Source organism: Callionymus lyra, chromosome 8 (genome assembly GCF_982586985.1).
Source record: "Callionymus lyra chromosome 8, fCalLyr1.hap1.1, whole genome shotgun sequence".
NCBI classification, from domain to species: Eukaryota; Metazoa; Chordata; class Actinopteri; order Syngnathiformes; family Callionymidae; genus Callionymus; species Callionymus lyra.
The window spans coordinates 22,209,859-22,237,606 of NC_141825.1; the positions used below are offsets into that span (position 1 = coordinate 22,209,859).

General features: G+C 35.8%; 1 protein-coding gene across 1 annotated transcript in view; it reads left to right on the forward strand.

Annotated features, from left to right (window-relative positions):
- Positions 1 to 27,748, forward strand: part of LOC148074016 (copine-8-like) — a 79,002-nt gene that overhangs the window by 46,483 nt on the left and 4,771 nt on the right. Inside the window, exons 7-19 of the mRNA XM_087797351.1 lie at positions 1,664 to 1,727; positions 5,606 to 5,709; positions 6,249 to 6,353; positions 8,322 to 8,363; positions 10,201 to 10,276; positions 13,083 to 13,139; positions 14,181 to 14,242; positions 14,461 to 14,507; positions 18,106 to 18,287; positions 21,227 to 21,354; positions 23,614 to 23,716; positions 25,553 to 25,610; positions 27,216 to 27,289. Coding sequence (XP_087653477.1) covers positions 1,664 to 1,727; positions 5,606 to 5,709; positions 6,249 to 6,353; positions 8,322 to 8,363; positions 10,201 to 10,276; positions 13,083 to 13,139; positions 14,181 to 14,242; positions 14,461 to 14,507; positions 18,106 to 18,287; positions 21,227 to 21,354; positions 23,614 to 23,716; positions 25,553 to 25,610; positions 27,216 to 27,289 — 1,102 coding nt within the window. The remainder of the gene's footprint in view (positions 1 to 1,663; positions 1,728 to 5,605; positions 5,710 to 6,248; positions 6,354 to 8,321; positions 8,364 to 10,200; positions 10,277 to 13,082; positions 13,140 to 14,180; positions 14,243 to 14,460; positions 14,508 to 18,105; positions 18,288 to 21,226; positions 21,355 to 23,613; positions 23,717 to 25,552; positions 25,611 to 27,215; positions 27,290 to 27,748) is intronic.

The following is a 27,748-nucleotide window of genomic DNA, read 5'->3' on the forward strand; positions in this document are numbered from 1 at the left end:
TGGCTGAAGAATGACAGAGAAGTGATGTAAGAATGAGTTCTGCTCAGTTACGTCATCACCTCTGCCTGTAGTCATTCATGGCTTCATAACCCCGTGTGCAGGCGTCTTCTTCCTCCGTCTTTTTTTTTCTTCTCCTTATTCTCTTTCTCGTACGTGTCATCTCGTGTTCCTTCTCTTAACTGATTCCTATTGAGGCACGAGAACCTCTCAATCCTGGCTCCGCTCACTGCGCTCCAACACACAAACACAATCAACACGAGCCAGATAACACACTTTTGCACAAAGCACATCATGAAGATGTTTTATTTTTTCTCATTTTGTCGTGTATATTCGTTTATATATAAGTGTCTTTTTATGTGTGGCTGCAACTCCTCCGCTCAATAAGGAGCCAAATGAGACATTTACTGCCCTCCCTGTCTGTGAACACTGCCCACGGTTCGTTGCATCCATTTGTGGCTATTTATAGTGAGCTGGCGCTCTTGGTTTTATTGGCTGAAAATGACGCTTCACTGAGGTCATTTGACTTCCAGTTTGAGTAATGTCACCCCAAATCTTGTGTGTGGGTGATGGTTCTATTTTTTGGAAAAAGACAACAAAATAATGTTGTTTAAAATCATCCAAATTTGACATTAAGAGGATTTTTATTGTGTCTCTTTTATTTGATCAAATACCAAGTATCAAGTTGTTAAGACAAAGTAGGAAGAATCGGAATTAAGTGCTTCAGAAGTTGTATAACATTAAACATAAAAATATAAATATTGTAAGTGCAGAGTTAAATTAAAAATGAAAAGTCTGGAAAAATTAGGAAATGGATCATGATTTAATGTAAAATATATATATTTTAATATTTTTTATCATTTTCTAAAAAAAAAAAGACGCAAACATAACATGGTATTTATCCCCGGGTTACCTGTCATAACCCAGGTTTACAATTGGTTTCTGTTCTGAGAAATCCAAAGCAGGACACTATGACCCATATTTATCTGACAATGACTCTACCAACCAAGAAATGTATTTTTTTTTCTACTACTGATAAAAGTCTTGTAAATTAAACGTGTCGACGATGCTCCATCTATTCTTCAACACTTTAAAACTGAGGGCGCCCCCTACTGAACTCTAAAACAATATGATACTGTTTCATGAAACTACATCAATTGAAGGCTGAAGTGTTATTTAATCAGGTTTTGCCTGTGTTTTTTTTCTTTTTCTCACATGTTTTAATTAAAAAAAGAGTCTTTGCATCAATAGACCAGCACACATAATGATTTAAAAACCCATATTTGGTGATGTGTTGATGAAGCTTCATGAAGCAGTATCGTTACTTTCACAGCCCACTAGATGTCACTCTCTGCTCTATGATCTTGAACAGCTTTTCTATTGAAACCTCACATCATTTTTAAAGGAAGGCGCCCCCTACTGAGCTTGGAATAACATGTTTCGTGAAGCTTCGGCAACACATCACTACTGTAATAAGTGAACTTTCTTCCATGGCTCACTCATTCAAAAATGTGTTGATTAAGCCTAAAATGGGTTGGAAATCAGCTAAAACTTTAGCATTGACGCCGAATAGAGCGAAACAAAAAATGTGTTTTATTGAGTGTTTATACTGTGACGAGTCTGTCTGACGTTTTGACAGTCATGGTGGCCAATTTGTCTCTTGCAGTGGAATACCGGGAAGGAAATGCGGCACCATCATTGTGAGAGCCGAGGAGCTGAGCAACTGCAGGGTAAATGCCTCTTTTTTTATATTTTTATTTTAAATCGTTACACTTTTGTGTAAAACATCATGATTTCATACACATAGTACACCTAAATCCCTCCCAAGTTTGAGTTGTGTGTTTAGTACAATCAATTCAAATAGATAGTTTCATATATTGATATGATATATTGACATCTTATCCTCAATGAAATGGTTTATTGGATCTCAATCATTGGTGAATGTTCTTTATATTTATATATTTTTCATCATTACTACTTGAATAAAATTTTCCCTTTTTTGTATTTATTTTTCATACTTAAATGATTTATTTACCATCATAGCGAGGCTCTTTTAGTTCATCCATTCTTTCTTTTGCCTTAAATAAAATACCTGATAAAGAACTGACAAAATAAGCCTTAACTGTGTATTGTTTTTGATCGTTCAAGCGCTTTGTGACCCTGGTCTAGAAAGAAGGCGCTTTACAAATAACTACAATTTACTTTCTTGCTTTAACATACTATTTAGCGCCTCATGTGCCTCCTTTTAGAAATACACGCACTGTATACTCATGGTCGAAACTACTCACTAATTAATTTGTTATATTAATTTGACTAAAGTATCCATTGGACACTCAAATGAGAAGAAAAATGACAAAGATGAAGTTAACCGGACTCAAATAAAAGGCTCTCTTGACATGAAAGTAAAAAAATGTGATTGAATGAAGCTCATTATCCTGATTGAAGCCCTTTAATCCCGTTTATAGACGGAAGATAATAAGTGTTTTATTTCTGCTCAGTGTCTCACAGATACTGATGGCACTTTATTGAAGTCAAATGAAAGACATTTCAGCGCTGAGCCGCTGAATGGTTTCATGCACCTCAGAGGGAAGAACCACAATCAAATCTTTTTTTCTTTCATCATGTGACTCCATCTTTTTTTTTTTTTTTCATCAATTTATACCTCATTAAAAAACATTATTTTGAAATTTCGGGTGTTACTCTACTAATAAATGGATACAGCTTAATGAATAAATAAAATAAAAAATACACATTTATATATATGAGATTATGTCCGACAGTTCGTGCACGAACACGGAAAAATAAATCAACTTCAATTTTAACTTCAAGTTGGAAGCCAAACAAAAAAGGAGTCAGTAGGAAGATCGTTCCAAAGCTTAGGAGCAACAGTCTGGAAGGATTTCTCTCCTCTAGTCCTGAACCGTGTTCAGGAACCATCAGTAGATTCTGATCCACAGACCTCAGAGCCCGAGCTGGGGTGTAAGGCTGGATCAGATCAGTGATGTAAGGAGGAGTCTGACCATGAATAGATCTGAAAGTAAGAACCAGAATTTTAAAGTTGATCCTGAAAGAAACTGGCAGCCATTGAAGAGTTTTAAGGATCGGAGAAATGTGAGTTCTTCTACTAGAGCGGCTCAGAATTCTCGCTGCAGAGTTCGGAATCAGCTGCAGGCGAGACAGATCCTTCTTGTTAAGACACGAACAGAAACTGTTACAATAGTCTAAACGAGTGTTGAACTAGAGACAAGTCAAATCACATCAAAGGCAGGTAGAAGTAGTTCAAAGGTTAGTGTACATAACGATAAACCTAAATATAATTGATTTACTTCCAACGCTATTGCGTCACACAATAATATATATGTCACAGTAGAGACTGGAATCAATATTATACACGGAAAATAAAATAATGGATTTTCTTTTGATTTTATTAGTAAGTAAGTAATTTTTATTTATATAGCGCTTTTCCAGACCAGGGTCACAAAGCGCTTAAACAATCAAAACAATATTCAATAAAGTATATACTATATATAACTAACAGCAGGTCTTACCAACCAAATGACCTTTTAAGATGTGGACCTAGTTGTTGATCATTCCTTTTTGTTAACTTGTATTTGTTGTTATATGTTTTTTACAACAACTTAATCCTTTGATGTTGATTCTTAAATCGCGATTCATCTCCAAAACTAAAGTGTTCAGTAGTGAACAGAAAAAATAGTAAGAGTTGGATTTTTGCGTCCATCCTCATCCATGACAGAATTCTTTCCATGTTCGATGAGATTGTCTTATTATATTGTTCATTCACTGAGCAGGTCTTGCTCATTGAAATGTCAATCATACCTCCCACCTCGCCTCAGTGCCCCCCCCCGCTGAGCTCTCAATAATAGATCTTTACATTGTAACATGCAGTGGTGGGTCATAAAGGTCGAAGGGTGAGATGACATCACACCTACGTAACGGAAGAGACGAGAACATGAATATAAAGTTAATCAATTAGAGTTTTTTTCATAATATATTTGCCTCAATTACTGTGACTTATGAAGCTCTCATCGACTGGCCTGGCGTCCGTTTAATCATTCGACGTTCTGTCAGGAGTTGATATCCCATCTACACCAGACAACGCTGACAAATACGAGCAGCTTTGCTATAATCCCTCAAATTTGCCAGCGATAATCCCGTCGCCGTGTTCTATAATTGCCAAAAATCTGTTTGTTACCGACCATGATAAATACAGATCCAGTTTATCGCAGTCTGGAGGGATGTTTATTCAAATCTTTATGTTAACAGCTGTTATTATTGTGTTTGTATTTCATAAATGACTTTATTGTTGATCATAGTCTTATCTTTCCCAGACACTATAATGTCCTTCAATTTGAATATGACGTTTATTTACCTTTTTATGAGCTAATATATATTGTACATGTTAATCAGTGTCGGGTAAGTTACTTTAGAATAGTAACTAAACTGCATCATTACTTACTTCTTTGAAAAGTAACTTACTTAAAGTTACTCATTAGTTTCAAAATAACTAGTTACTAGGGAAGTAACATTTTTGTAGATTAGGTGGATAAACGTTAATTAGCCAAGTGTACGGGGAAGTTTCAGTTTGGATGCTTTGATCAATCAATTCAGAACAAGACAGACGGATGGATGGATGGATGGATGGATGGATGGATGGATGGATGGATGGATGGATGGATGGATGGATGGATGGATGGATGGATGGATGGATGGATGGATGGATGGATGATGGGTGGATGGATGGATGGATGGATGGATGGATGAATGGATGGATGGATGGCTGGATGGATGGATGGATGGATGAATGGATGGATGGATGGTGGGGGGATGGATGGATGGATGGATGGATGGATGGATGGATGGATGGATGATGGATGGATGGATGGATGGATGGATGGATGGATGGATGGATGGATGGATGGATGGATGGATGATGATGGATGGATGGATGGATGGATGGATGGATGGATGGATGGATGGATGGATGGATGGATGGATGGATGGATGGATGGATGGATGATGGATGGATGGATGGACGGACGGACGGACGGACGGACGGACGGACGGACGGAAGGACGGACGGATGGACGGAGGGATGGATAGATTACATAAGATCAAGAACAATGTGCAAATAAAGAACAAAGTCCAAGAGATGGCAAAGTGCAAATTTAAGAACATAGATACATAAAATACATCATAATACATAACAATACATGAAATATATGTAAATGTTTTGTTGACAATACCGATTTTTGCCTATTTTATTTCTCCTAAGAACTTAAACACACAAAATCCACCTTTTTTATTTGACTATTGATTATGCAAACCTATTAAATACCAACAATAAAATGTAACAACACTGAAAGAAACAACAACCTTGGAAGGACAAAAACAAACAATGCACAACTGAAATTGTTAAAAAAAAGAAAATACTTTAAAAATAATTTAAATAATACAACAGTAAACTAATCAAACAATATAAACTTCTCAAAAATCATCATTTATGTCGTATAGTATATATAATAAATAAATTAAAAAAAAATCTTTTTTTTTGTTGTCACTCGTATAGAAAACTTCTCTGTCTCTGCAGGAATCGGTGATGCTACAGTTTTGTGGAAACAAACTGGACAAGAAGGACTTCTTTGGGAAGTCGGATCCCTTCCTCGTCTTCTACCGCAGCAACGAAGACGGATCGTGAGTTTCTCATTCCCATCATTTTGAACGTTGCTGTGCTGTACATCCAACTGTGTACTCATGCTTAACCGACTGTTAATGCTCCAGAAAGTTCCCATACATGGGCTATAAGGGCGTACGCTGCCTATGTGATCTTATATAAGAGTGGGAAGCATAGGACTCCGTCAACTGGAGGAAGCAGCTAAAGGAGGGATGAGCCGGGATAATAGAACAAGGGCTGACAAGAGGAAAATGCAGGAAGAAAAGAAGGATAAGATGGAGTTAAGTGAAAAGTGTGCGTGTGGAGATCGCCGTCCCTTTGCCCTGCAGATGCTTTTATTCAAGTTGACTTCAGCGTCTCATACTTAACACATTCTCTCTGGCTGCAGCTGGGTATTAGAGGATGCCGCCTAAATGTTGCGCTGCAGGCGATAACAGCAGCGCCGCGGCCACAAAGAGCCAGACTCTCAGTCAGATAGGAGGGCGGGGGGGAATATCAGTTGTCGGGATCCCGAGAGCTCCTGTTCTTCAATGTTTAACAGCTTTTCCGTGTCTCCCAGGTTTACGATTTGCCACAAAACAGAAGTGGTGAAGAACACGCTGGATCCAGTGTGGCAGGCTTTTAAGATTCCTGTCAGGGCGCTCTGCAACGGCGACTACGACAGGTACACTTGGAAACAGAAGTAGCGGAAGAACAGCTGTTGAAATGTTGGACGATCAGAATAGTTTGTCGCTGAAGTGACATGTCGGTCACGTGTCGGTTGAATCATTCAGTGGAGAACATTACCTAAAATGTGAGTGTGTATTAGCGAGAAACTGATATTGTACATATCACGATACAGGCGCAACGATACGATATATTGAGATACTGTAGGTAAATGTATATGCTTGTAGTATTGTCGAGTACTTGACTCTGGTGTTGCAGAATTTACAGACCACATGACTCCTGACGAAGTCGTAATTTTCATTTGTTTTGAAACAAGAATATGTCCAAACATCAGCTTTAAAATCTGCTGGAGTCGATTGTATCCTCTGGTCCTCAGTCATCGCAGGATTTCATTGTTCCTTTTGCCGCAGAGGATTTAATAGCTCCTGCCATCTAGTGGCCGGAAGTTAAATTGATACACAAAAAGAAACACTTGAAAAATAAAGCATAAAATAACTATATATATTTTTTAGTGACATCTCTTTTGTAAGGCAGCCCTGAACAAGAAGGCAGTAAAGACAGTTCAAACAACACAATGCTACATAGAATGGGTTGTTAAGATGCATCCAGCAAAAAACAAACTTGTGACTATTTAAAAACACCTGGATGGTCAGGAAATTTTTAGCATATTCTGGAATTGATTCCAGGACCAGGAAGCATGATGGCTTAAAGCGGTCTTCAAATTCAGTGGGTTTTTTTTGCCAAAAAAAAGTGCTTAAAATATAAAAAAAAATTAAAAGGTAGTCAAAACTTTATTTATTTTTTATGTTTCCAAAATTTAAAAAAAAAGTAAAATTGCATTTCAAACATTGTCTGTTTAAGTCACAGGTGTCAAACTCAACCAGACAGGCGGCCAAACATGTTGGCCAAAACCCTTATATTTTTACCAACATGTGGAGCCATGAGTTGGACAAGTTTGGACTCTGTAATATCTAAGCTTTGCGGGTTTTAAAACATTTTAATGTAATTTCCATTAGGGAAAATGAAACCAAAAAATAATTATAAAGCACTGAAATCTGCTTGGATTTTCGGCAACTTCTGTTCATGTCAGAACTGGTCAGCATCTTAGTGACACATATTGGGGTCCAAATCCTAGCTAACAGTACTAATGTGTCGATGAAGCTTCATGAAACAGTGTCATGTTTTTAAACATCAGTAGGTGGCGCCCTCAGGTTAAAAATGTTGTGAGGTTTATAGCCGTTTAAAAGAATGGATTATAGAACAGATAGTGTACTCTAGTGGGCTCTGCAGAAGTTTCATGAAGTTTCATCGACACATCACTTTCTTACAGTATAAAAAAACACAGAATATACAAATAAAATGGAAAGAAAAAACAAAAAAAAACAACATTATTTTGGAAATTTCTTTGTAGATGAAAATGAATAAACATAAGGAAGCACCAGCAAAAAAATTTAAATGAAAAAGATCTCAAATATGATACAATTTGCAACATCATTCAGTAATATTTTTGAATACCAGAAATGAAAAAAGTTAGATATTTCTGACATACAACAAAGATATATTAGTTTTATAGAGACAACACATTTTTGGATACATTATTTAGAAGAAACTATTAAAAATATGTAAATAATTAAAATGATTAAGAACAGAGTAGCTCTGTTATGTGTGTCTCTAGTTGACCCACATCTTGAATGTGATTTTGTAAAATATTGACTTGTTAAAAATGACACCACAGTCGCACAACTACACATTTACTCACTTCATTTTCAAAGAAGAAGATTATATTCTCTTAATAAGACAATTATGAATTTAGATTTAGATTATGGATTTTTTCCAAGTAAACATGATTATTGATAATGTAATAAAATTGACCAAAAATGAATCTATTACAATAGCGAAATCAGGAGTATAAGGTATAAACACACACGTTAACACAAGCAGGAGGTAACAATATTTCTCTCTGCAGGAGCATAAAGGTGGAGGTGTACGACTGGGACAGAGACGGAGGGTGAGGTTTCACTATATTCTTGGAGTTCAACTTAAGTGTTGATTTAAGTGTGTCTTAAAGTGATGTTGGACTCTATTGTATCATCAGTATGTTTCTGTATGAAAAAAATCTCTTTTCATGGAAATATTTACCCTAGAAAATGATCTTAAGCCCCGCCCACTGAAAATACTTTGTTTTTCTAAAGTTTTGTTCACGATAACTACACCCACTCTGCTCTCAAACATCAAGTAAGTAAGTAAGTAAGTAAGTATAGTAAAGGTTATTTGTATAGTGCCTTTCTAGACCAGGGTCACAAAGCGCTTTAACAATCAAAAACAATCCACAGTTAAAATATATACTTAAAAGGCCAAGACACATAACACAAACAAAGGAGTCCCAGAAAATCAGGAAACAGAGTTTTGAATAAACTGCAGGCGAGACAGCTCCTTCTTGTTTAGTACACAAAAATGAACTGTTACAATAGTCCAGACGAGAAGAAACAAACCCATGGATTACAAGCTCCAGATCATGTTGTGACATCATTTTCCTAAGTTTAGAGATTTTTCTCAGTTAGAGGAAACAGTTTCTGGTCAGTTCTGCAGAGTTGAACTAGAGACATGTCTCAAATACAACACCCAGGTTTCTCAGGGTCATCAAGGTTTGTCACCGCGTGTCATCAATCCCGAAAGTCTTATTCTCCAAGGACAACTCGTTGTATGAACAAAGCAGGGCGTAATAACAGCTGGCTGGAGGAGCAGTGAAGCTATTATTACTTCTTAATGGACTCCACTATCGTAACTGCTGAGATTTCAGACGGGGGAGAACTTTATAAAGTAATAAGTTCAAAACATGGTCATGATGAGAGACTTACTGCTCTTAGAGAGGAAGACTTCAATATTTGAAACATGCGAGTGAGTCAGGAGAGTTGGATTTTTATATAAGTTGATATTTAAGTACTATTTGAAGATGTTTACTAGCAAGTTAGCCGACTTACTGTGTAAACTCTTTTATATTAATGTGGGATTCCTGACTATTTTGTTTCAATAAAGCATTTTGCAATGTTTATTACATTTATCTTGTCTTATTTTTCTATAAAATCCCCATTTATTCTCACTTATGTTTGTGTCGAATCCCGACACTTAAAAAACCTTATTGTGTTTTCCAATTATATTTTGCTTGTGTAAAATTGACAACCATATATTTTCTTCTACATCTTAAAGGTGAATAAAGATTGAATAGGTTTTGGAGACAGTAGGTCTTGACACAAAAAAAGAGTTTAAAATAGTTAAATATACTCTGTTTTTTCCTATGGTTGAAAGGATGGACAAAATATAAAAAGAAATAGTGTATCAGAGGAAGAGCTCAATATGGTTGTAGTAAGGAAGGACAAGGGAACATGTTTTCAAAATGGAGTTGTTGGCAAAAAATACAGAAGAGACACAAAACAGATTACACTGCATCAAGTTGCTGGCTCATGAGAGAGAAAAAATACACCTTTATGTGTCACAAAAAAATAATCTTATTCACCCTGAGAAATATTTCAACTAGGTTAGAGCCTTTGGGAGTATCACGGAAATGCTGTCCTTGTGTCGCCTGTGTTTGTGTGGATAGTAGGAGAAGGAAAAATGTTTTCTGTCCATCTAGAATCAGCCTTCTGCTTTAAATACACACAAACTATTAAGTCTGCCTGAGCGCTCCGATGACAGATAACTCCGGTCAGAGGGAGGTTATTTTTCACCAGATCTTCTTGATACATTTCTCAGACTTCTTGCACTTCCCGTACAGCCACGGTTTTCCAGATCACATATTCTAGCAGTTTATTTAAATGTATTTAATAGTGATTTTTTTGTTTCTGTAGTCACGACTTCATCGGCGAGTTCAGCACCAGTTACAGAGAAATGTCCAGAAGTCAGTCACAGTTCCACATATACGAGGTAATACACTTTATTTTCACTTGCTTTCATTTCATGATTGCAACATTCTTGCAACAGCATTTTGTCATGTTTCATTACAACTATCCTGGGGACCAGTGGGAACGCAAACAGTAATGTGCTGATAAAGCTTCATGAAGCATCACCCTTCCTTCCAGAGTCCACTAGATGTCACTCTCTGCTCTATTATCATATCTCTATATATATGCTCTATAAACATCTATTCTATTAAAAACTGTTATCATTTTAAACTAAAGGCGGCACCTACTGAGCTCTTCTTCAACACATCACTACAAGATCATCTTGGAGACCTCAAAGTATATACTGATACTGATGAAGCTTCATGAAGCATTGCTCTTGGACTTCAGCAACTACTTTGATTAAACCTCCCACCATTTTAAAGCCAACAGTGCCATCAGATGATCACTGCTTCATGAAGCCTCTTTTATATGTCACCACTGTACATTTATTCCTAAAGGTTTTGAGGTTCATCTGGTCCAAATGACACTTATTTGCATCAACAGACCAGTACACATCATCTTTAAACTCCTCTTATTAGAGATGTGTTAATGAAGCTTCATGAAACAGCAATCTTATTTTCTGAGTCCACTAGATTTCGCTCTCTGCTATATAATCTATTCTTTTGAGGAGCCATACCATTGAAATATAATGTCATATTTTAATGCCTACTGGAAAAATAATATGGTGCTTCACGAAGCTTCATCACATCATCCCCACTTGTAATGTCCTAAAAAATGTCTGCCTCTTTCCCATGATCACCCCACAGCTTAACATCTGACCAAACGCAACAAAGTAGACGTAAGGATGAAAGAAATGTGAGAGATTTTGAATAAGTTTAGTCAATAAAACTTACTTTTGTGCTGCTTTGAGATGAAATATTATTTTGAAAGGGCCTAAAACAAGCATGATAGGGACCTTTTAATGGTTGGAAGAACCAGACAAGAGGCCATTTTCAATGTGAGTAGAACTGGACTTCATCTTATCACTGCTTCTTTCTTTCCCACAGCTTTTATGTTTCCTAGGTGACCAGCAAAAGTGTAGTCATAAGCCATGACTCATTAGAGCACTTCACCTTGCTTTATTATGCTGGAGATCTGATCATATGGCATTGTAAATGCTCTCACGATTGTACAAGGTTAACATCGACCTTCATTTTACTTCCTCAGAGAGTTTCTAGAGTTCCGATACACACAAGGGAACAGAATTTATTCTGTGTAGAAAACCATCCCTGTAAAGAAGTGACTCACTCACACATGTGTAGAAGGGTATCTCGAAGCTTAGGGGCCTGGAATATCCACAACAACACCTTCCATGTGACGGTTCAAAAATACTCCAGCTCAGGTTCTTCTCGTGCTTCATTTAGAGCTGAAAACCTGCAGTAGGGCTTTTTCCGCTGATGTCAGCAGAACTTCCCGCCGTGTTGGCGGTTTAGGTATTCCGGGAGGAAAATTCACTTGACAGGGAACTACTCTGCAGTAAGCATGACACCACTTCAAATCTTATTTTGAGAGAAGATTTAAAAAAGCTCTCCTGATGGTGACCTTTAGAGACAACCCAGTGTCAATGCTCTTGGGGTGTTTTCAGAAACTTAATTGGCATCGCTGTGCAGTAGACGTATCAATGGTGACCTTTTTTAATTTTTGTTTAAGTTAATACTTTAGAATCTTGTTCAGTAGCTTTATGTCTTAACATTTTAATCCTATTTTGGTCGGTAATTATGGCAAATGTTGACATTTAAGTCTAGTTTTAAAAGATGAATATTGTTTTTTTTTTTATCATGTTTGTCTAATGCATGCAATAATGTATACTTACCCAATGAACATACTAAAAGACATAATGGTAGTGATGGGCTGATGAAGCTTCATGAAGCATCGCCCTTCTTTTTCAAGGCCTACTAGATGACAAAGACTAATTATCAGTTTTCGCCAAGAAACACTTTTAGTAAAACCACCCATCTTCTTTAAGCCAACAGCAACAACTATTGAGCTTTTAAAAACTACTGTGTTGTATTGGTGGGCTGATGAAGCTTCATGAAGCTTCGCTCTCCTATTTCAGAGACCACAAAATGACAATGAAATATCGTCAATTTTGTTAAGCAACACTTTTAGTGAAACCACCCATCTTTTTTAGGGCAACAGCAAAAGCGTTTGAGCTTTGAAAACTACCAAACTACAGCCAACAGTACCACCTACTGAGCTTAGAAAATAAACAAACTGTTTAATGAAGCTTCCTTAGCACATCCTAGTTATGGGTTGATGAAGCTTCATGAAGCGGTGTCTTTATTCAGAGTCCTAAAAATATGAAACTGTTTCATGAAGCATCATCACTATAAATTAGAAGTAAAGAGCAAACAATTGCGTTTAGGCTAACCAGGTTATTGCTCTCCTGTACATAATACTTTGGTGTATAAACTGCAGAGGCTCTGAAAAAACTTAAATGAAAACCACAACGATTTGAAAAGCGATTTATTCTTCTCTGCAAATCACAAACTCGTCTGTGAGTCCACGCTGTGACTGAGTTGCTCATTATTTTTCTGCTAACACATGTTTTTTACAAACAAAAACACTAAGTAGATCAGGTGCGATATGAGGCTGCACACCTGTGATATAATGAGCTGATGAGACAGAAATGTCCAACAATTTTAGTTTCAAAATTCATCCTAGAGTTTATCTTGTAGACAAGAGGGATGTTTCTTACATCAGAATAACATGTGAATGTATAGGTACACTGTTAATGGAAATCCAACTTTTTTTGCCTTGCAAACTTATTGTCTTTGTTTATCTTTCAGGTGCTTAATCCGAAGAAAAAAGGAAAAAAGAAGAAGAAATATCAAAACTCAGGATCGGTACGTATTTAAGAAATTGAAAATTGAATTAAAATTCAAAAGATTGTAATTACTTTTAAATTGCGGCACATCCAAGACTGATAGAGACAAAGTAAAAAGTAAAAACTGACCCACAGCTAATGGAGTTTCAAATAATCAGGATAATCTCAGGGTAAACGTGACCCGGTGGCGTAAAACAAATTTGTATGAGGTATCCCTTGTGTTGCTTCACCCGAAAACACATATGTGTTCAGACCTTCTGATCACCTTGACCCTGAGAAAACACATGGGTTAAGCATTTCATTTTTTTTTCAAATAATTGAATTAAATCATTTCTATATCGAAAGATTTTAGTTGTTTTTAAAATAATTGAATAGAAAACTGTTAAAAAAATTCAAGTGGAATAATATTTTTTTTTACACGTAAAGTTTTAGATAGTTTTTTCAATAAATGAAAAATGAATATTCTAAATTGAATTTTTTTTTTTTAATTAGAAGCCTTTAAAATTCAATATACATACGTGTATATTAGTGCCAACATGAAAAAAAAGTATTATTATTATAAAAAAAAAGAAATTATACAAATTATTTAATTAAATTATTCAATAAAAAATAATTTAACCTTTCAATATATAGATTCTTGAATTTAGTTATTTTAAAAAATAATTCAATGCTTAAAACACATTTAAATTAAAAAATATCATATATTCTATTGATTCAGAATAAGTATTAAAGATTTTATTAATTTGTAATTCATAGCCTTTAAAATTAAAAAAAAATCATACATTTTGAAAAGTAAAAAACCCTTCAAATATTTTATTCAATTTACTCAACATATAGAAACAATAATAATATAATATAATAATAACAATTATTATCTAAACATTTATTTTATTTATTCAAAAAAAGTATCAATATTTGAAATTCAACTATTCAGTATTCTGATGACATTGATACTATTAAACATTCTAAATAATGATATTATTGGTTATAATGGCAACAAAGTATAACACACAATATGTCCGTTAAAATAAAATGAAAAAATGTGTTTTGTGTTCCACAGGTCACCTTGTTGTCCTGCTTGGTGGACACAGAGCTTTCTTTCCTGGACTACATCCGAGGCGGGTACGTCCTGCTTTGTATCGTCGCCGTCCTGATTTCACTCACTTGTCGTGGACTGGAGTGGATCTCTCAACCATCATTATCTCCGTGCTTTCATATTAAGAGTGACAGCTGCCGATAACCCACAGCTTAATTGCCCGCTTTGAAACACGCGGCGCCATAATGGAGCATGATTGATGAGTCCACGTTACACCCGCTACATGATTTATTTCCTCTTGCAGGACCCAGATTAATTTCACGGTGGCGATCGATTTCACGGCATCAAACGGTGAGTGTCTTAATCTCGACTTTATCAGTGAAGCCCCCGAAGTCTATCTAAATGATGAAAGTTCCCACTTTACTCCCCAAGAGCTCTTTAAGTTGCTCTTCACATCATTCGTTACACACTCCCTCTTGGCTTTTCTCTGCCAAACTGTAACTAAAGAGATGCATTTTAACTTTGATTTCTGATCTTCCTATCCGTCCTCTCATGTGGCGCCCAGTGTGTGCTGGAGAGTGTGTAAGTACCGTGTTCTCTGGCACACTTGAAATCATATAATTATCTCAAAATTAAACAGTGCACCTTTTATTCCAGCGTGCCTTAATTAGTAATTCTGGCTGTACTTGCTGACCTTGAACTGATTTAATGTATTACACGTCGTCCCAAAATATTTCAAATTGTTTTATGACTTTTGTAAGCTACGACGCTCCGCGAGTCATCGTAGTGTCACTCCATGAGGCTATGTAGTATTATTCCGCGAGGTTTCTTTGTACTCCACTAGACTTCGTTGTATTACTCCAATGGTCTTTATAGTATTACTTAAGAAGACTCAATAGTATTACTCTGAGAGGCTTCGTAGTATTTTTCTGCAAGGCTTTGTAGCATTACTCCAAGAGGCTTCATAATATTACTCTAAGAGGCTTCATAGTATTACTTAACCAGGCTTTACAGTATTATACCGCAGGGCTTTGTAATATTAACCTACGAGGCTTCATAGTATTACTCCAGGAGGCTTCATGGTATTACTCTGTGGAGCTTTGGAGTGTTACTGCAAGATGCTTAGTAGTATTATTTAAAGATGCTCCTTAGTACTACTCCGCGAGGCTCTTTAGTATTACTGAACAAGGGTTTATGTTATAAATCCGCGAGGCTTTATAGTATTACTCTTCTTAGTATTACTTTTATAAAAATTACTCTTCTGGGCTTCATAGTAAAACTGCATGAGGCTATGAGGCATAGTATTATTACAAGAGGGTTCGTAGTAAAACTTAACAAGGCTTCGTAGTATTACTACATAGGGCTTTGTAGTGTTACTACAACAGGCTTTGTATTATGATTTAAAGATGCTCCTTAGTATTACTCCGCGAGGCTCCTTAGTATTACTGCACACGGGTTAACATTATAAGTATTACTCCAAGAGCCTTCATAGTATTACTTAATGAGGTATCATAGTATTATTACAAGAGGCTTCGTAGTATTACTTAACAAGGCTTCATAGTATTACTACGTGGGGCTTTGTAGTGTTACTACAAGAGCCTTTGTATTATTATTTAAAGAGGCTCCTTAGTATTACTGCACAAGGGTTTATAGTATTAATCCGCAAGGCTTCAAAGTATTACTCCAAGAGGCTTTGTAGTATAACTTAATGAGGTTTTGTAGTATTACTCTGCAGGGCTTCATAGTATTACTGCATGAGAATCATGGTGATTCTCCTAAAAAAGTAATAAACATCTCGTCGGCTTGTAGCCGACAAACACTTTCTACTGATCTTGATTTTATGCGCCATAAGAGGAACAAACAAATGCAAGTTCTAATGATTTATTTGCATAGTTTAGTGCACAACATAATAAGCCTCGGAAGGTCTAAACTCTTACGCTCATAAATGATTAATGCTTTCATTTTGGAGGCAGAAGATTCAGCAATAACACTAACCCAGTTATGAAAACATGATTGAGATTCTGTCTTATGATTATTACAAATTACTTTCATATTGCTTGGCCTGGAAGTCATTGAAGTAACAGTGAGGATTTTCAAACCAATGCAAGTTTTCTTTCATATTTTATTCTAATAAGATCTTGAGGGAGCATATTCCAATTGAGCCTCGGCCAACATAAATATTTCTCATCACTTGAGTCCTAAAGCTTTTTCGTCGGATAGTTGAATCGTTGTGTGGGACGATGACAACACAACAGATCTTATTTTAAACCCCCATGTCTTTATTAAGACCACAGTATTCCAACTTTGGGTATTTACGTCAAGAGAATGTCTGAGTATAAGACAAAAGAGATATTTCTAATTAATCTTCTTGGAAATGTGTGACAACAAAGAAATGTAGGACACCAGGTGGTTTAACGCTTTGCAATACTATTTTTATCTTCTTTTTTTTTAGATCTTAAAATACATGGCTTGGGAAAGTATCTCTCTTCATTTTAACCGATTATTTTTATTTCCTGTTCTTCAACTGTATCAAGTTATATTCTAAATATTAATGTATCAGATTATATATAAGCACAGGTTGGTAATAACTAGTGATAAAGCTCCATTAAGCAGTTTCCTTATTATCCAAGCAGGAGGCGCTGTTGGCGTGAAATAAAAAAAAAAAAGTATTAAGTGTCCTTTGATGGAAGGCTTAACCACTGATGGTTTCGTGAAGCAGCGTCCAATTTTTTTTAGATGTTTTGAAAGCAATAGATTATAGAGCAGAAAGTGACATTTGATGGACTCGGAAAATAATGACACTGGTTCATGAAGCTTCATACAGTTACATAATTCCATCTCTAGTTATGTTGTGTGAACTTAATAAACCTTTCTGTTCACATTAGGCATATATTGTGTCCTTTGTTTGCAGGCTTAAGGACTGATTGTTTCATGAAGCTTCATGAAGCAGTGTCCAATTGTTTTTAGAGCTCAGTAGGTGGCGCCTTAAGTTTAAAAGTGAGATTTCGATTGAATAAATGTTCATGGCAACTGTTATAGAGCAGAGAGTGGACCCTGAAAACACTGACACTGCTTCATGAGGCTTCATGAAGCTTCAGGGTTTACCAGTCCATCCCTAGTTACGCTGCATGAACATTCCTGATGCTTTAGAGCTCAGATGGCACCGTTAGTTTAAAATGGATGTTCAAAATAATAGATGATATAGCAGAGAGTGACATTTTGTATTTTCCGAAAATAATGGCACTGTTTCACGAAGCTTCATGATACTTTATAAGTCCACCAATAGTGCAGTAGCTAAATAAACCTTCCTGTTGTCATTGCATGGATTTAGTGTCCTATGATGGAAGTCCTAACCACTGACGTTTCATGAAGCTTCATGAAGCATTGTCCTGATTTCCCAAGTCACTCTTTGCACTATTATCTTTGTCTTTCTGCAACTAACTCAATGAAACTTCCCATCATGTTAAAGCCGTCTGCGCCATCTACTGAACACAGATGACACTGCTTCCGGAAGCTTCACCAGTCTACTACATAGTTTATGGCCTTATTTCATTATTATTAAAAAATAATTTGCATTCCCCTCAGTATATGAAAGTCGTTCTTCCACAACTTCCAAATGATACAAACCTCTGGATACTTTGTTATTGTTATTGGTTCTCGACTTTCAGTTTTGAAAAAAATCTTTATTAAAGCTGCCCATAATCGAAGGACGCTAGCTAATTTGAAAAAGTGCAGCCCTTCATACTCTCAGTGAGGCTCCGAGGGAGCTGGCGAGATAATTCTGCCTCACGGAAGTGTTTGCGCAGCTAAACCTCTCTTTGCATTGTAACCTCCTCCCGCCCACCTCCACTCCATTTTTATTTTAATATGACTCACAGCCCAGGGGGAAGCACACATAATTACAGTTTGATGCTGATGTGTGTTTTTTGTTGTTTTTCCGGGGTCCCAGGCAACCCCTCCCAGCCCACCTCGCTGCATTACATGAGTCCGTACCAGCTGAACGACTACGCCATGGCGCTGAGGGCCGTCGGTGAGATCATCCAGGACTACGACAGCGACAAGATGTTTCCTGCACTCGGCTTCGGCGCAAAACTTCCTCCCGATGGACGCGTCTCTCATGAGTTCGCTTTGGTGAGAGTTTTTTTTAAGACTTTGTTCATGTTGTTTTGTTGAGGATCAGGATAACCTGAAAACCTTTAACAGCTCCAATAATACTTTGCCGCCCAGCCGACCAATCACTTTTACCGAAAACTGTTCAACTGATAAAAATCTCTACACAGATGTTGTCACAACACGATCTGGATCTTATAATCTATGTGTTTGTGTTTTCTCGTTTAGAATATTGTAACAGTTTGTTTTCGTGTCTAAACAAGAAGATGCCGTCTCGCATTTAAAGCAAAACTCTGCAGCGAAAATTCTGAGCCGCTCTAGTAGAAGAACTCACATTTCCCCGATCCTTAAAACTCTTCACTTGCTTCTAGTTTCTTTCAAGATCAATTTTAAATTTCTGGTTCTTACTTTCAGATCTATTCATGGTCATTTGCCACAACATATTTAAATATGCAGTGAAGAAAAAACGGAAGGTGAACCTCAAAATGGCCGATAAGAACCACTGTATTCCTGGTCAGACTTGCAGAAATAACCAGCACAAGCTCTGTGACGTGACATTCAAAACAAAAAAAAATGATGATGGCTTTTTTCCTGAATAACTCATTTAAAGGGATAGTTCACCTAATATTCAAATTCACTTAGTTCGAGTAAAGATTGGGGTTATTTTCACAAAATGTTTCTAGTCTGCGTAGCATGTTAGCCTTTTAGCTTCTGCTACAAACAACCTTAAAACATAGACTTGTTCCATTTTTCTTCGGAGCAATTTCTGAAGTTGAGGCTTCAATACGAAATGGACGATACAGGCCAGCAGTATGGAGGTGTTTGGATGTTTTAAGTGCATCTTTTTGGACAAAGCAAAGCGGTTCAGAACCTTCATACATTTCTGTCTAGAACTCTTAAAAGAGAGAGATGACTCTGAAAATAATCCCAACCCTTGATCCACATCAGGTTGAGTAGTAAATGACTTTAATTTTAATCTTACAAATCACCAACCTCGTATATATATATATAAATATATTTAAATCTGCCTGGTGTGAACATACCAGGAGCCACATTAAGATGTTCATGTGTGTAGTTGAACCAAAAAAGAGTTTTTCCAGGATGAGTCCTCACTGAGATCATTAAAAAAAACTCAAACATATGGGCCGCTTTAATAATAAATCTTTTGCTTTCCTGAACTCCACCCTGGAGTTTTGAGATGGAACAAACTGGAGCGCAGCGTCAAGAAGTCTTATTTCTCAGCCGCAGTAAACTTTGATAGAAGGATAATCTCTTTCACTCAGTGGAGCATGGCTTTCTTTCTTATTCCTTTTTTTTTTCAAACATCAGCTCAACAAAGACGTATGAAGATATTCTTCTTCATCAAATTCCAGTGTTGTTTATCTGCTGGGTTTACCAACCGTAGCGACTCTATTCCACCTCTTTCTGGTCGTGATTTACACTTAAAATTACTAAAACAATAGCAATAACTATTAACGTGATATTTCCAGACCGAACACAATTATTCTCATTATGCTTATTGTGATATAACACTGGATTGTTGGCTCAATAACCAAAAGGAGATAAATGTTCTAGTTCCTATTGTGCCTTATTAAGATGTTGGTTTTTAATCTTAGATAATCAACATAGACGTCAACAATTATTAAAACTTCAAATAATAACGACACTGATTTTAAAGGAAAAGAATTTGATCTTAAGAATCATTTTTCAAATGTATATATTCTACCCTCATTTATTTCAATTTATAAACTGTGCGAAGTTTCAATAGATTATAGACTTTGAGTCATTGCACAAAAAACAGTGAAACCTGGCAACGAAATGCCGTTGCTTAGCAACCGATGCAAATAAAAATAAAGAGAAGAATGCAATGACTGACATTTTTAGAAAAAAAATATATATATATATATATATATAAATATGTATAAAAGTAGTGCGGATCTATCTTTTAAATGGAGTACTTCAAAACAGAGTTAATAGAGGAGAGACTTGTGTACTAGTTTTTAAAGTGTTTTTAAAGAGGGCCTCCGAAAATTAAATGGAAGTGAAGGATGTTATTTACTATTATTTAATATGAAATAAAATGTATTTTTTAACCATTAACCCTGAACATAATACATTCAAATCTCCAGATTTGATAAACAAAATTGACCCTAAACACACCACCTGTGATGATGCTGTGTTACCAAGTAGCTTGAAGCTAGCTAGTTAGCATGAAATACACAGGGTTCCGATAGGATGAAGCTCAGATCTAATAAACATTAAAAAAAATGTAAAATATGGGGCAGTATAAATACGGTATGGTTTTAAAGTCAAATACAAAAATGACCATGATTGCCCAAAAATATTTTACTAATAAATGTTGTGAATAAAAGAAAAACACTTTTTTTTTTTCATTTGGTTTCAATCATTTGGATCGTGTTTCATGAAGCTTCAATAATCATTTTTATTAAGTCAGGAAATATTACTGTGATGACAAATAACAAACCTTTGTCAACAAATCGACTTTTAAAAATGTTTATTTTGAATATTTAAAACTGTTTAATAGAAGAAAATAAAACACTTAACCTTGTGAATATGATATTGTAAACATAACATTGAAGAATGAATTAATATATATTTGTTATTATAATGCAGAGCCTCAGACATGACATAAAAAAAAACATTTAAATCCAATAAGCCTTGTGTTCAGGTTGAACCACCTCAGTGGCTTCCAGAAATACATATGCGTGCCTTTGGGTCACTTTGACCCTGAGCTAACACAAGTGTTAATTTGCAAATGGCAGTTTACCTCCTGTCCATCATCAGGCCATGAGGCTTTTAGCTCGAGTAGAGGGCTCCGGACCAAACCCCCTGGGTTCAATCCCTGACTCAACGTTTTCATTTATATGTGAGTTACCGTGTCATGTCTGTGGTGATTTATTTGCTGCTGAAATCATACATTTTTTTTCTCTTTCTGACAGAACGGCAATCCTCAGAACCCGTACTGCAGCGGCATCGAGGGTGTGATGGAGGCGTACTACCAGAGCCTCAAGTCGGTTCGCCTCTACGGCCCGACCCACTTCTCCCCTGTTATTAACCACGTGGCCAGGTAGGACTCCTGTAATCACAGCAGCAGCACAAAGGAACCCGTGGGCACTGTGACTCTCCTGAACTGCAAATTAAATAAATCATATGCCAGGCCTCCGGTGGGCTGATGAGGAGCTAAAAAACCTCATTAATATCCCCAGAATTTTCCCACCTGTGGTTGAATCTAATGGGAAATAAGTACTTATAACTACTGGGAATGAAAAAAGAAAAAAAAAAATTTTTTTTAAGGGTTCCTAAAAGCTTTTTTCCCCTTTCCTTTTCTTATTCATCTTTTCTTTGTCTTAATTTAAACTTCTGCTCCACAATACTATACAGAATAAGCTTGTTACCCCATGTTAAGTGTTACTGCAAGATACTTCTTTAGCAAGACTTTCTTCTTGGTCAGCCCGTCGTGAGAGAAAGAAACAGGAGGCGTCCTGTGACTAGATTCACAAACATCTTAACTCTTCTCTTGCGTCCACTTTTTTTTGTAAAAGAAGCTGAAAAGGAAACTTTTTGTTAATATCATTTTAATGTATCAATTTCTTGTCAATAAAAACTACAAAAGCACCCTGCTAGTACATACCTCTGCCAATAACTCATTTCAGATATATTTTCTTTTTAATCATACACTTGAAATATTAAAAGTACTTTTTAGAATTTTCACTGTACTTTTGATGTACATCTTTTTGTCATAAAGTTCTTTTTTGTAGATCAGGGCGCATGAGCAAGAGCGCTAAGAAGCCATACAAGTAAATAGTAAATAAAGTAATAAATAGAGAGGGGTATCAGAATTGATCTTGCAAAATTTAAAAGAAGTATCTTTTAGGAACCGGTGTCAACGTAAATGTATTGGTACCAGTTTAAAGAAAATTCCGATCAATACCCAGCCCTAAGCAGAAGTATACAACTGAAACGTAATACTATCATTACATCATAACATAACTTAAAATTACTTGTGTGTTATGTTCTGGAGTTTTTTTTTGTTATTTTGCTATAAAACAACAAAGAAATCCTGGAATGTCAAATATATTTTTTTTAAAGCTCGTTCTGTCCTTGATACTCTGGTCGATGTGATACCTCTTTCTTCAAGAATCTTCTAAAATATTTGAAAAGCATGTCCGTATCGAGCAATTTATTGACTGGATCAGTCTGGAGACGGAAATAAAACAAACTCCAAATACAATTTTTTCTACAAAGGTACAAAATAATATTTATAAATAATACATCTAGTATAAGAATGATGTTGATAGCTATATTTCAGTTAAGCCATGTATGTGAATAATGATAATAGTTTTTTAACGTAATGGCTCGTGAAACTGCGATAATAGTGTACTGACAGCTTTGTGCTTCAGAAAGGGTTCAAGAAGACATGTAAACTCTGTTTTCTTCTTCTTTCTCACTTGTATACAAGTAAAATGTGTCTTTAAACCAGATCGGATTTTATCATTTGTTTAAGTAAATTGTAAGTCAGATTTCTAACCTGACATGTTTTTTGTCATCGTATAATGAGAAACTTTTTAATATATTTCTCTTTATAATATAGAGAATAGAAGACAGGATACATGTTATATATTGCAATGAGTGCTTATATTTCATGTATTTTATGGATATCTGAAATAATATGTGGCAACTCTCTACAAAATGAAGGATAATTACAAAGTTGTAGGAAATGAAAAAAAGCATTTTTACGTCCTTTTTCAAACAACAGTGTTTTGTTTCGTTTTCTCATTGACTTTATTTGCATTTGTTTTATTTTGAATGTACAAAACTACATATTTTAAACACATTTTAAAGTATATTTAATGAAATGTCGCTTGATGTGTAGAATATTCAAGACCCTTTATATGCTTCCTAAATAGAAGAACATACAGTATGTAAAAAACAACAATTTGCTATTTTTTACTCGTAATCTCAGATAGATGATCAACTATTGGATCCTTTTTTATCTTCATCTTTATTTCCTTCCACCTAAAACACTTTCATAATATACATCTTCCAACTCCAACCTGACATGCTTGTCTGGTGAGTCTCAGATGGTTCGTAACCAGCACTTTTCCTTTATTCCGATGCCAGGAGTCGTCCGCCCACCGAGCCTGTGAAAAACTGCTTTGTTGAGCACCTCAGGAAAGCTGTGTTTGTGAAATCAAGTCACTTATCCTTCATTAACATCCAGTCGAAAGTTCAATTTTGGAATAAGAAAGCATCCTTTTAGGCTCATTTATCTCTGGATAAAAGCTTTTCTTGATTTATTCAAAGAGTATTTCTCTGTCATCGACAGGTATGCGTCAGCAGTGACGGACGGATCCCAGTATTTCATCCTGCTCATCATCTCAGACGGTGTCATCACAGATATGGCTCAGACCAAGGAGTCCATTGTCAATGTACAGTCGCACCTCTTTTCTCTTGGATCTCACACACTTAATGTTTCTACTGTATATGGAAATCATAGAGGGCACCCCCATGTAGACTAGTTCCTGTGGTGTGCCCCAGGGCTCACAGCTCAGCCACTTTTCTTTTGCATACATGAAGACTCAAAACAAAATGTCCGAAGTTTGATCATGTTGGATGTCAGCTTATTGCAACAAGTTTTGTTTTAAATGTTAACAAAACTAGGATGATCTCTTTTTTGTGGTGGTTAAACCGGAATAATCCAGTTTCAGGATTTCTATTATGACTTTTCTAAACTCAATTTCTGCATGTGATGATTCACTGAGGCACATTTTCCACCGAATTGATTGTGTCACGGCAACAGAGTGGATTTCAGTTCACTGCAGCTGCCTAAGCAAGTAGAGCACAGACCATGTGTAGCGTTAGACACAACTTTGGAAAGTGCACATGTATTTTTTGGTTTTTTTTTTGTCAGGACAATGATGAACAATTCCTCTTCCTCTCTGCTCCCCTGCAGCAGCATAAACATACCCAGTGGTGTGTTCAGGTTCTTTGTGATCCCTTGTAGAATTACCAAATTAGTTTGGGTTTAATATTCTAGTTTTACCTAGTATACAATTTTTAAGTTTGCGTTTTGTGGGTTCCCAATGTATTATTAATTAAAATGATAATAAAATAATTGTTTAACTTTTTCAACGTAAATGTCATTAATTTAATCAATATATTGCTTTCCTTTCTGGATATTTAAAGCAAGCAACAAAAACGTATCAAAGGCCAATCACTAGGTGGCGCTTTTTAAACTAAAATATAGCCCTGTAGCTCAAATATTAAGCAAGTTACAGCCTTTTAAAAGTCACAAATCCTGCAACGCTTTGGCCTTCTTTTAGCTCTTCACAGCTTTTGCGTCATTTTTCGGAATCTGACGTTATTAGACGAAAAATGAAGCTAGCACCCTTTTAAGTCTATGCCAGCATGTTAAAGGGACAATAGAATGTTTTAAACTAAATGATGGACTTTGATTTTTTATATATTTTTAAATAAAAATCTCCGGTTTTCTGTATAATGTTAATAAATAATCAGGGTTTGCTGTCTTGGCCAGGCTTCTCTACGAAAGAAAGCCTTTGCATCTTATCAGAGCAACCCTTGTGAGTGAAGGACTCTTCTAATGTCTAAATTGCTTGACAAATCAACTGAAGGATTATTCAAACAAAAAACTTTGGAGGGTCCTAGATTTCCCTCCTGAAATTGGACTTTCTTTACAGCTCAGTGTCCAATAACTTTGGATGGAATTGCTCCCTCAAACACTCACATATCTGTTGAATAAAAGTGAGGAGCGATCATTTAAGTTCCTGTGAGGGAACCCAGGCAATATAAGACTAATAACGGTAGACATTATAAAAAGACCAAACTGATACCTCATCATCCAACGTGCTCGCGTAGGTTTAATTAGAAATATTGTGCACCGAGTGGAAGTTCAGCTGCCACTCTTTGGCTGGTGGAAATGTAAATGAGAGTCATTTTATTTCAACTTTGGCAGATTTAGACAAACTTACAGGCGCATGAAATTAGAAAACTGCGGCCCGGAACAGACTGAAAAAAAAAAGAAAAAAGCTTTATGAGCAGCAGCGAAGGACAAATAGGAGTGAATGAATCTTGTGTCTGAGCAACACTTCCTAGCCCACCATATTGCCTCCTATGTGGGCTCTGTTAGCACACAGATAGTAATTAGCAGTAGGTTTTCTTCCCCTAACAACCTGCAGCCTTTCAGATAACAAATAAGCAGAAACCTTCCTCCTCCTGACACTGGTTCCTTCATCCTGTCTCCACAGGCGGCTTCTCTGCCCATGTCAATAATCATAGTTGGAGTGGGACCAGCAGAGTTCAATGGTAAGCACGGATAAGATCAGTTATTTGCATGTACTAATCCCTGCGCTCTCTATCTCACCTCCCACACACTTCTTTGTGCATCACCTCCTTTCTTAGCCGCTCATTCATCCACTTGATTTAGCCTCGCTCCCCTCAATCTTAACTTTAGTAGATGGGAAAATTCATAGTTGTCAGAAATACTTTGTTATCCTGGTTATCTATGAAGGACGATAAATGACATAAGTAAACATTAATAAATAAATGTATAAATACACAACTAAATGGCAAAATAGATAAATGTCTGAATAAAAAAATAAAAAATAATAAAGAAATCACTTCTGATTTTATTTTTGTTAAAGAACCATGTAAATAAAATGGAGAAAAACTGTAAAAAAAATAAAAAATAAAAAAAATATCAAAAAACTGTTCACTTAGGTAAGTTGTGTCACATCCTGATCTGGAGCTTGTAATCAATGCGTTTGTTCTCCTTTGGACTATTGTTTGTTACAGTTTTTTTCATGTTTGAAGTTAATACAACACTCTGCAGTGAGAAGTCCGAGCTGCTCTAGTAGAAGAACTCACATTTCTCCGGTCCTTAAAACTCTTCACTGGCTGCCAGTTTTTTTCAGGATACATTTTAAAATATTGATTCTTACTTTTAGATCTATTCTTGGTCAGACCTAACATCAGTGATCTAATCCAGCCTTACACCCCAGCTCGGGCTCTGAGGTCTGTGGATCAGAATCTACTGATGGTTCCTGAACACGGTTCAGAACCAGAGGAGAGAAATCCTTCCAGACTGTTGCTCCTAAGCTTTGGAACGATCTTCTGTGTTTGATGATCTACTGACTCCTTCAAGACCTTTTTTTTTTCTCAGGCTTTTTCCTATTTTCTGGAACTCCTGTATTTGTCTTATGTCTTGGCCTTTTAGAGTTTTAAATTTGTTGGTATAATCAAATGTATGTTACTTTTAATTGTTCAAGCGCTTTGTGACCCTGGTCTAGAAAAGTGCTTTACAAAAAACTATTATTCCCTTACATACAAAATGTATAAATACATGAATAAATACATGTTGAAATACAGAAATATATTTTAAAAAAAAAAGTCAAAATAATTATAAAAGTCGAAATGTATAAATATATAAATACATAACTAAATGTATGAATAAATAAATGCCTGAATAAATGTCAAAATAGATAAAAGTCAAATGTATAAATAAATAAATGTATAAATATGTAACTAAATGTTTACATAAATAAATGTCTGAATAAATGTCAAAAAAAATAAAAGTCAAATGTATAAATAAATAAATGTATAAATACATAACTAAATGTATAAATGAATAAATGTCTCAATAAATGTCAAAATAAATCAAATTTTGATATTTAATTAAACATTTATTTTTTTATTTATACATTTAGTTATGTATTTATACATTTATTTATTGATTTATGTATACTTATTTCATTCATCATCCTTCATAGTAATCATCTTCCTTTATGTTCAGCAGGAATAAAAACCTAATTTATGATGCACACTATATGAGATAAAAGCCACAGAAGATCAGCCGCGCACATACGTGATATTTTAGACGAACAAGCGTGACGTTGTGCTCATTCTCCGCAGAAATGATTGAGCTGGACGGAGACGAGGAGAGGATCTCATCTCAAGGACGGTACGCCGAGAGAGACATTGTCCAGGTACACCACATTCTCCTGAAAAATGGCCTCAGAAACTTTTATCTCACTCAGCGGAGTGTGAGATTCGGTGATGCTTGACGTTTCTGCTCCTTGACTCCTCAGACGGTCGAGTTTCCACTATTTCAATCACATCGTCTTGGTTTTGATCTAAAAGGTTTTCGTATATCTGATAGGAAATACTATATATACTAAAAAAAGGTTTTTTTGTTTGTAGAAGCACAGTTGTGGAAAACAATGTGTTACTGATACTTCTCTACATGTAATGTTTGAGTTTAAACACACCATAATTATCGTTTCTTTTTTTAGTGATAATTATTTTTCCCGCCTGTAATGGATTCCCATCTGAACACATCAACAAGACGCTATTTAAAATGCTTCTGTGTTTGGTACAGTTTACAGAAGCAGATGGAGTGCACTTAAATCAATAAAGTTATATCCATCTATCTATCTATCTATCTA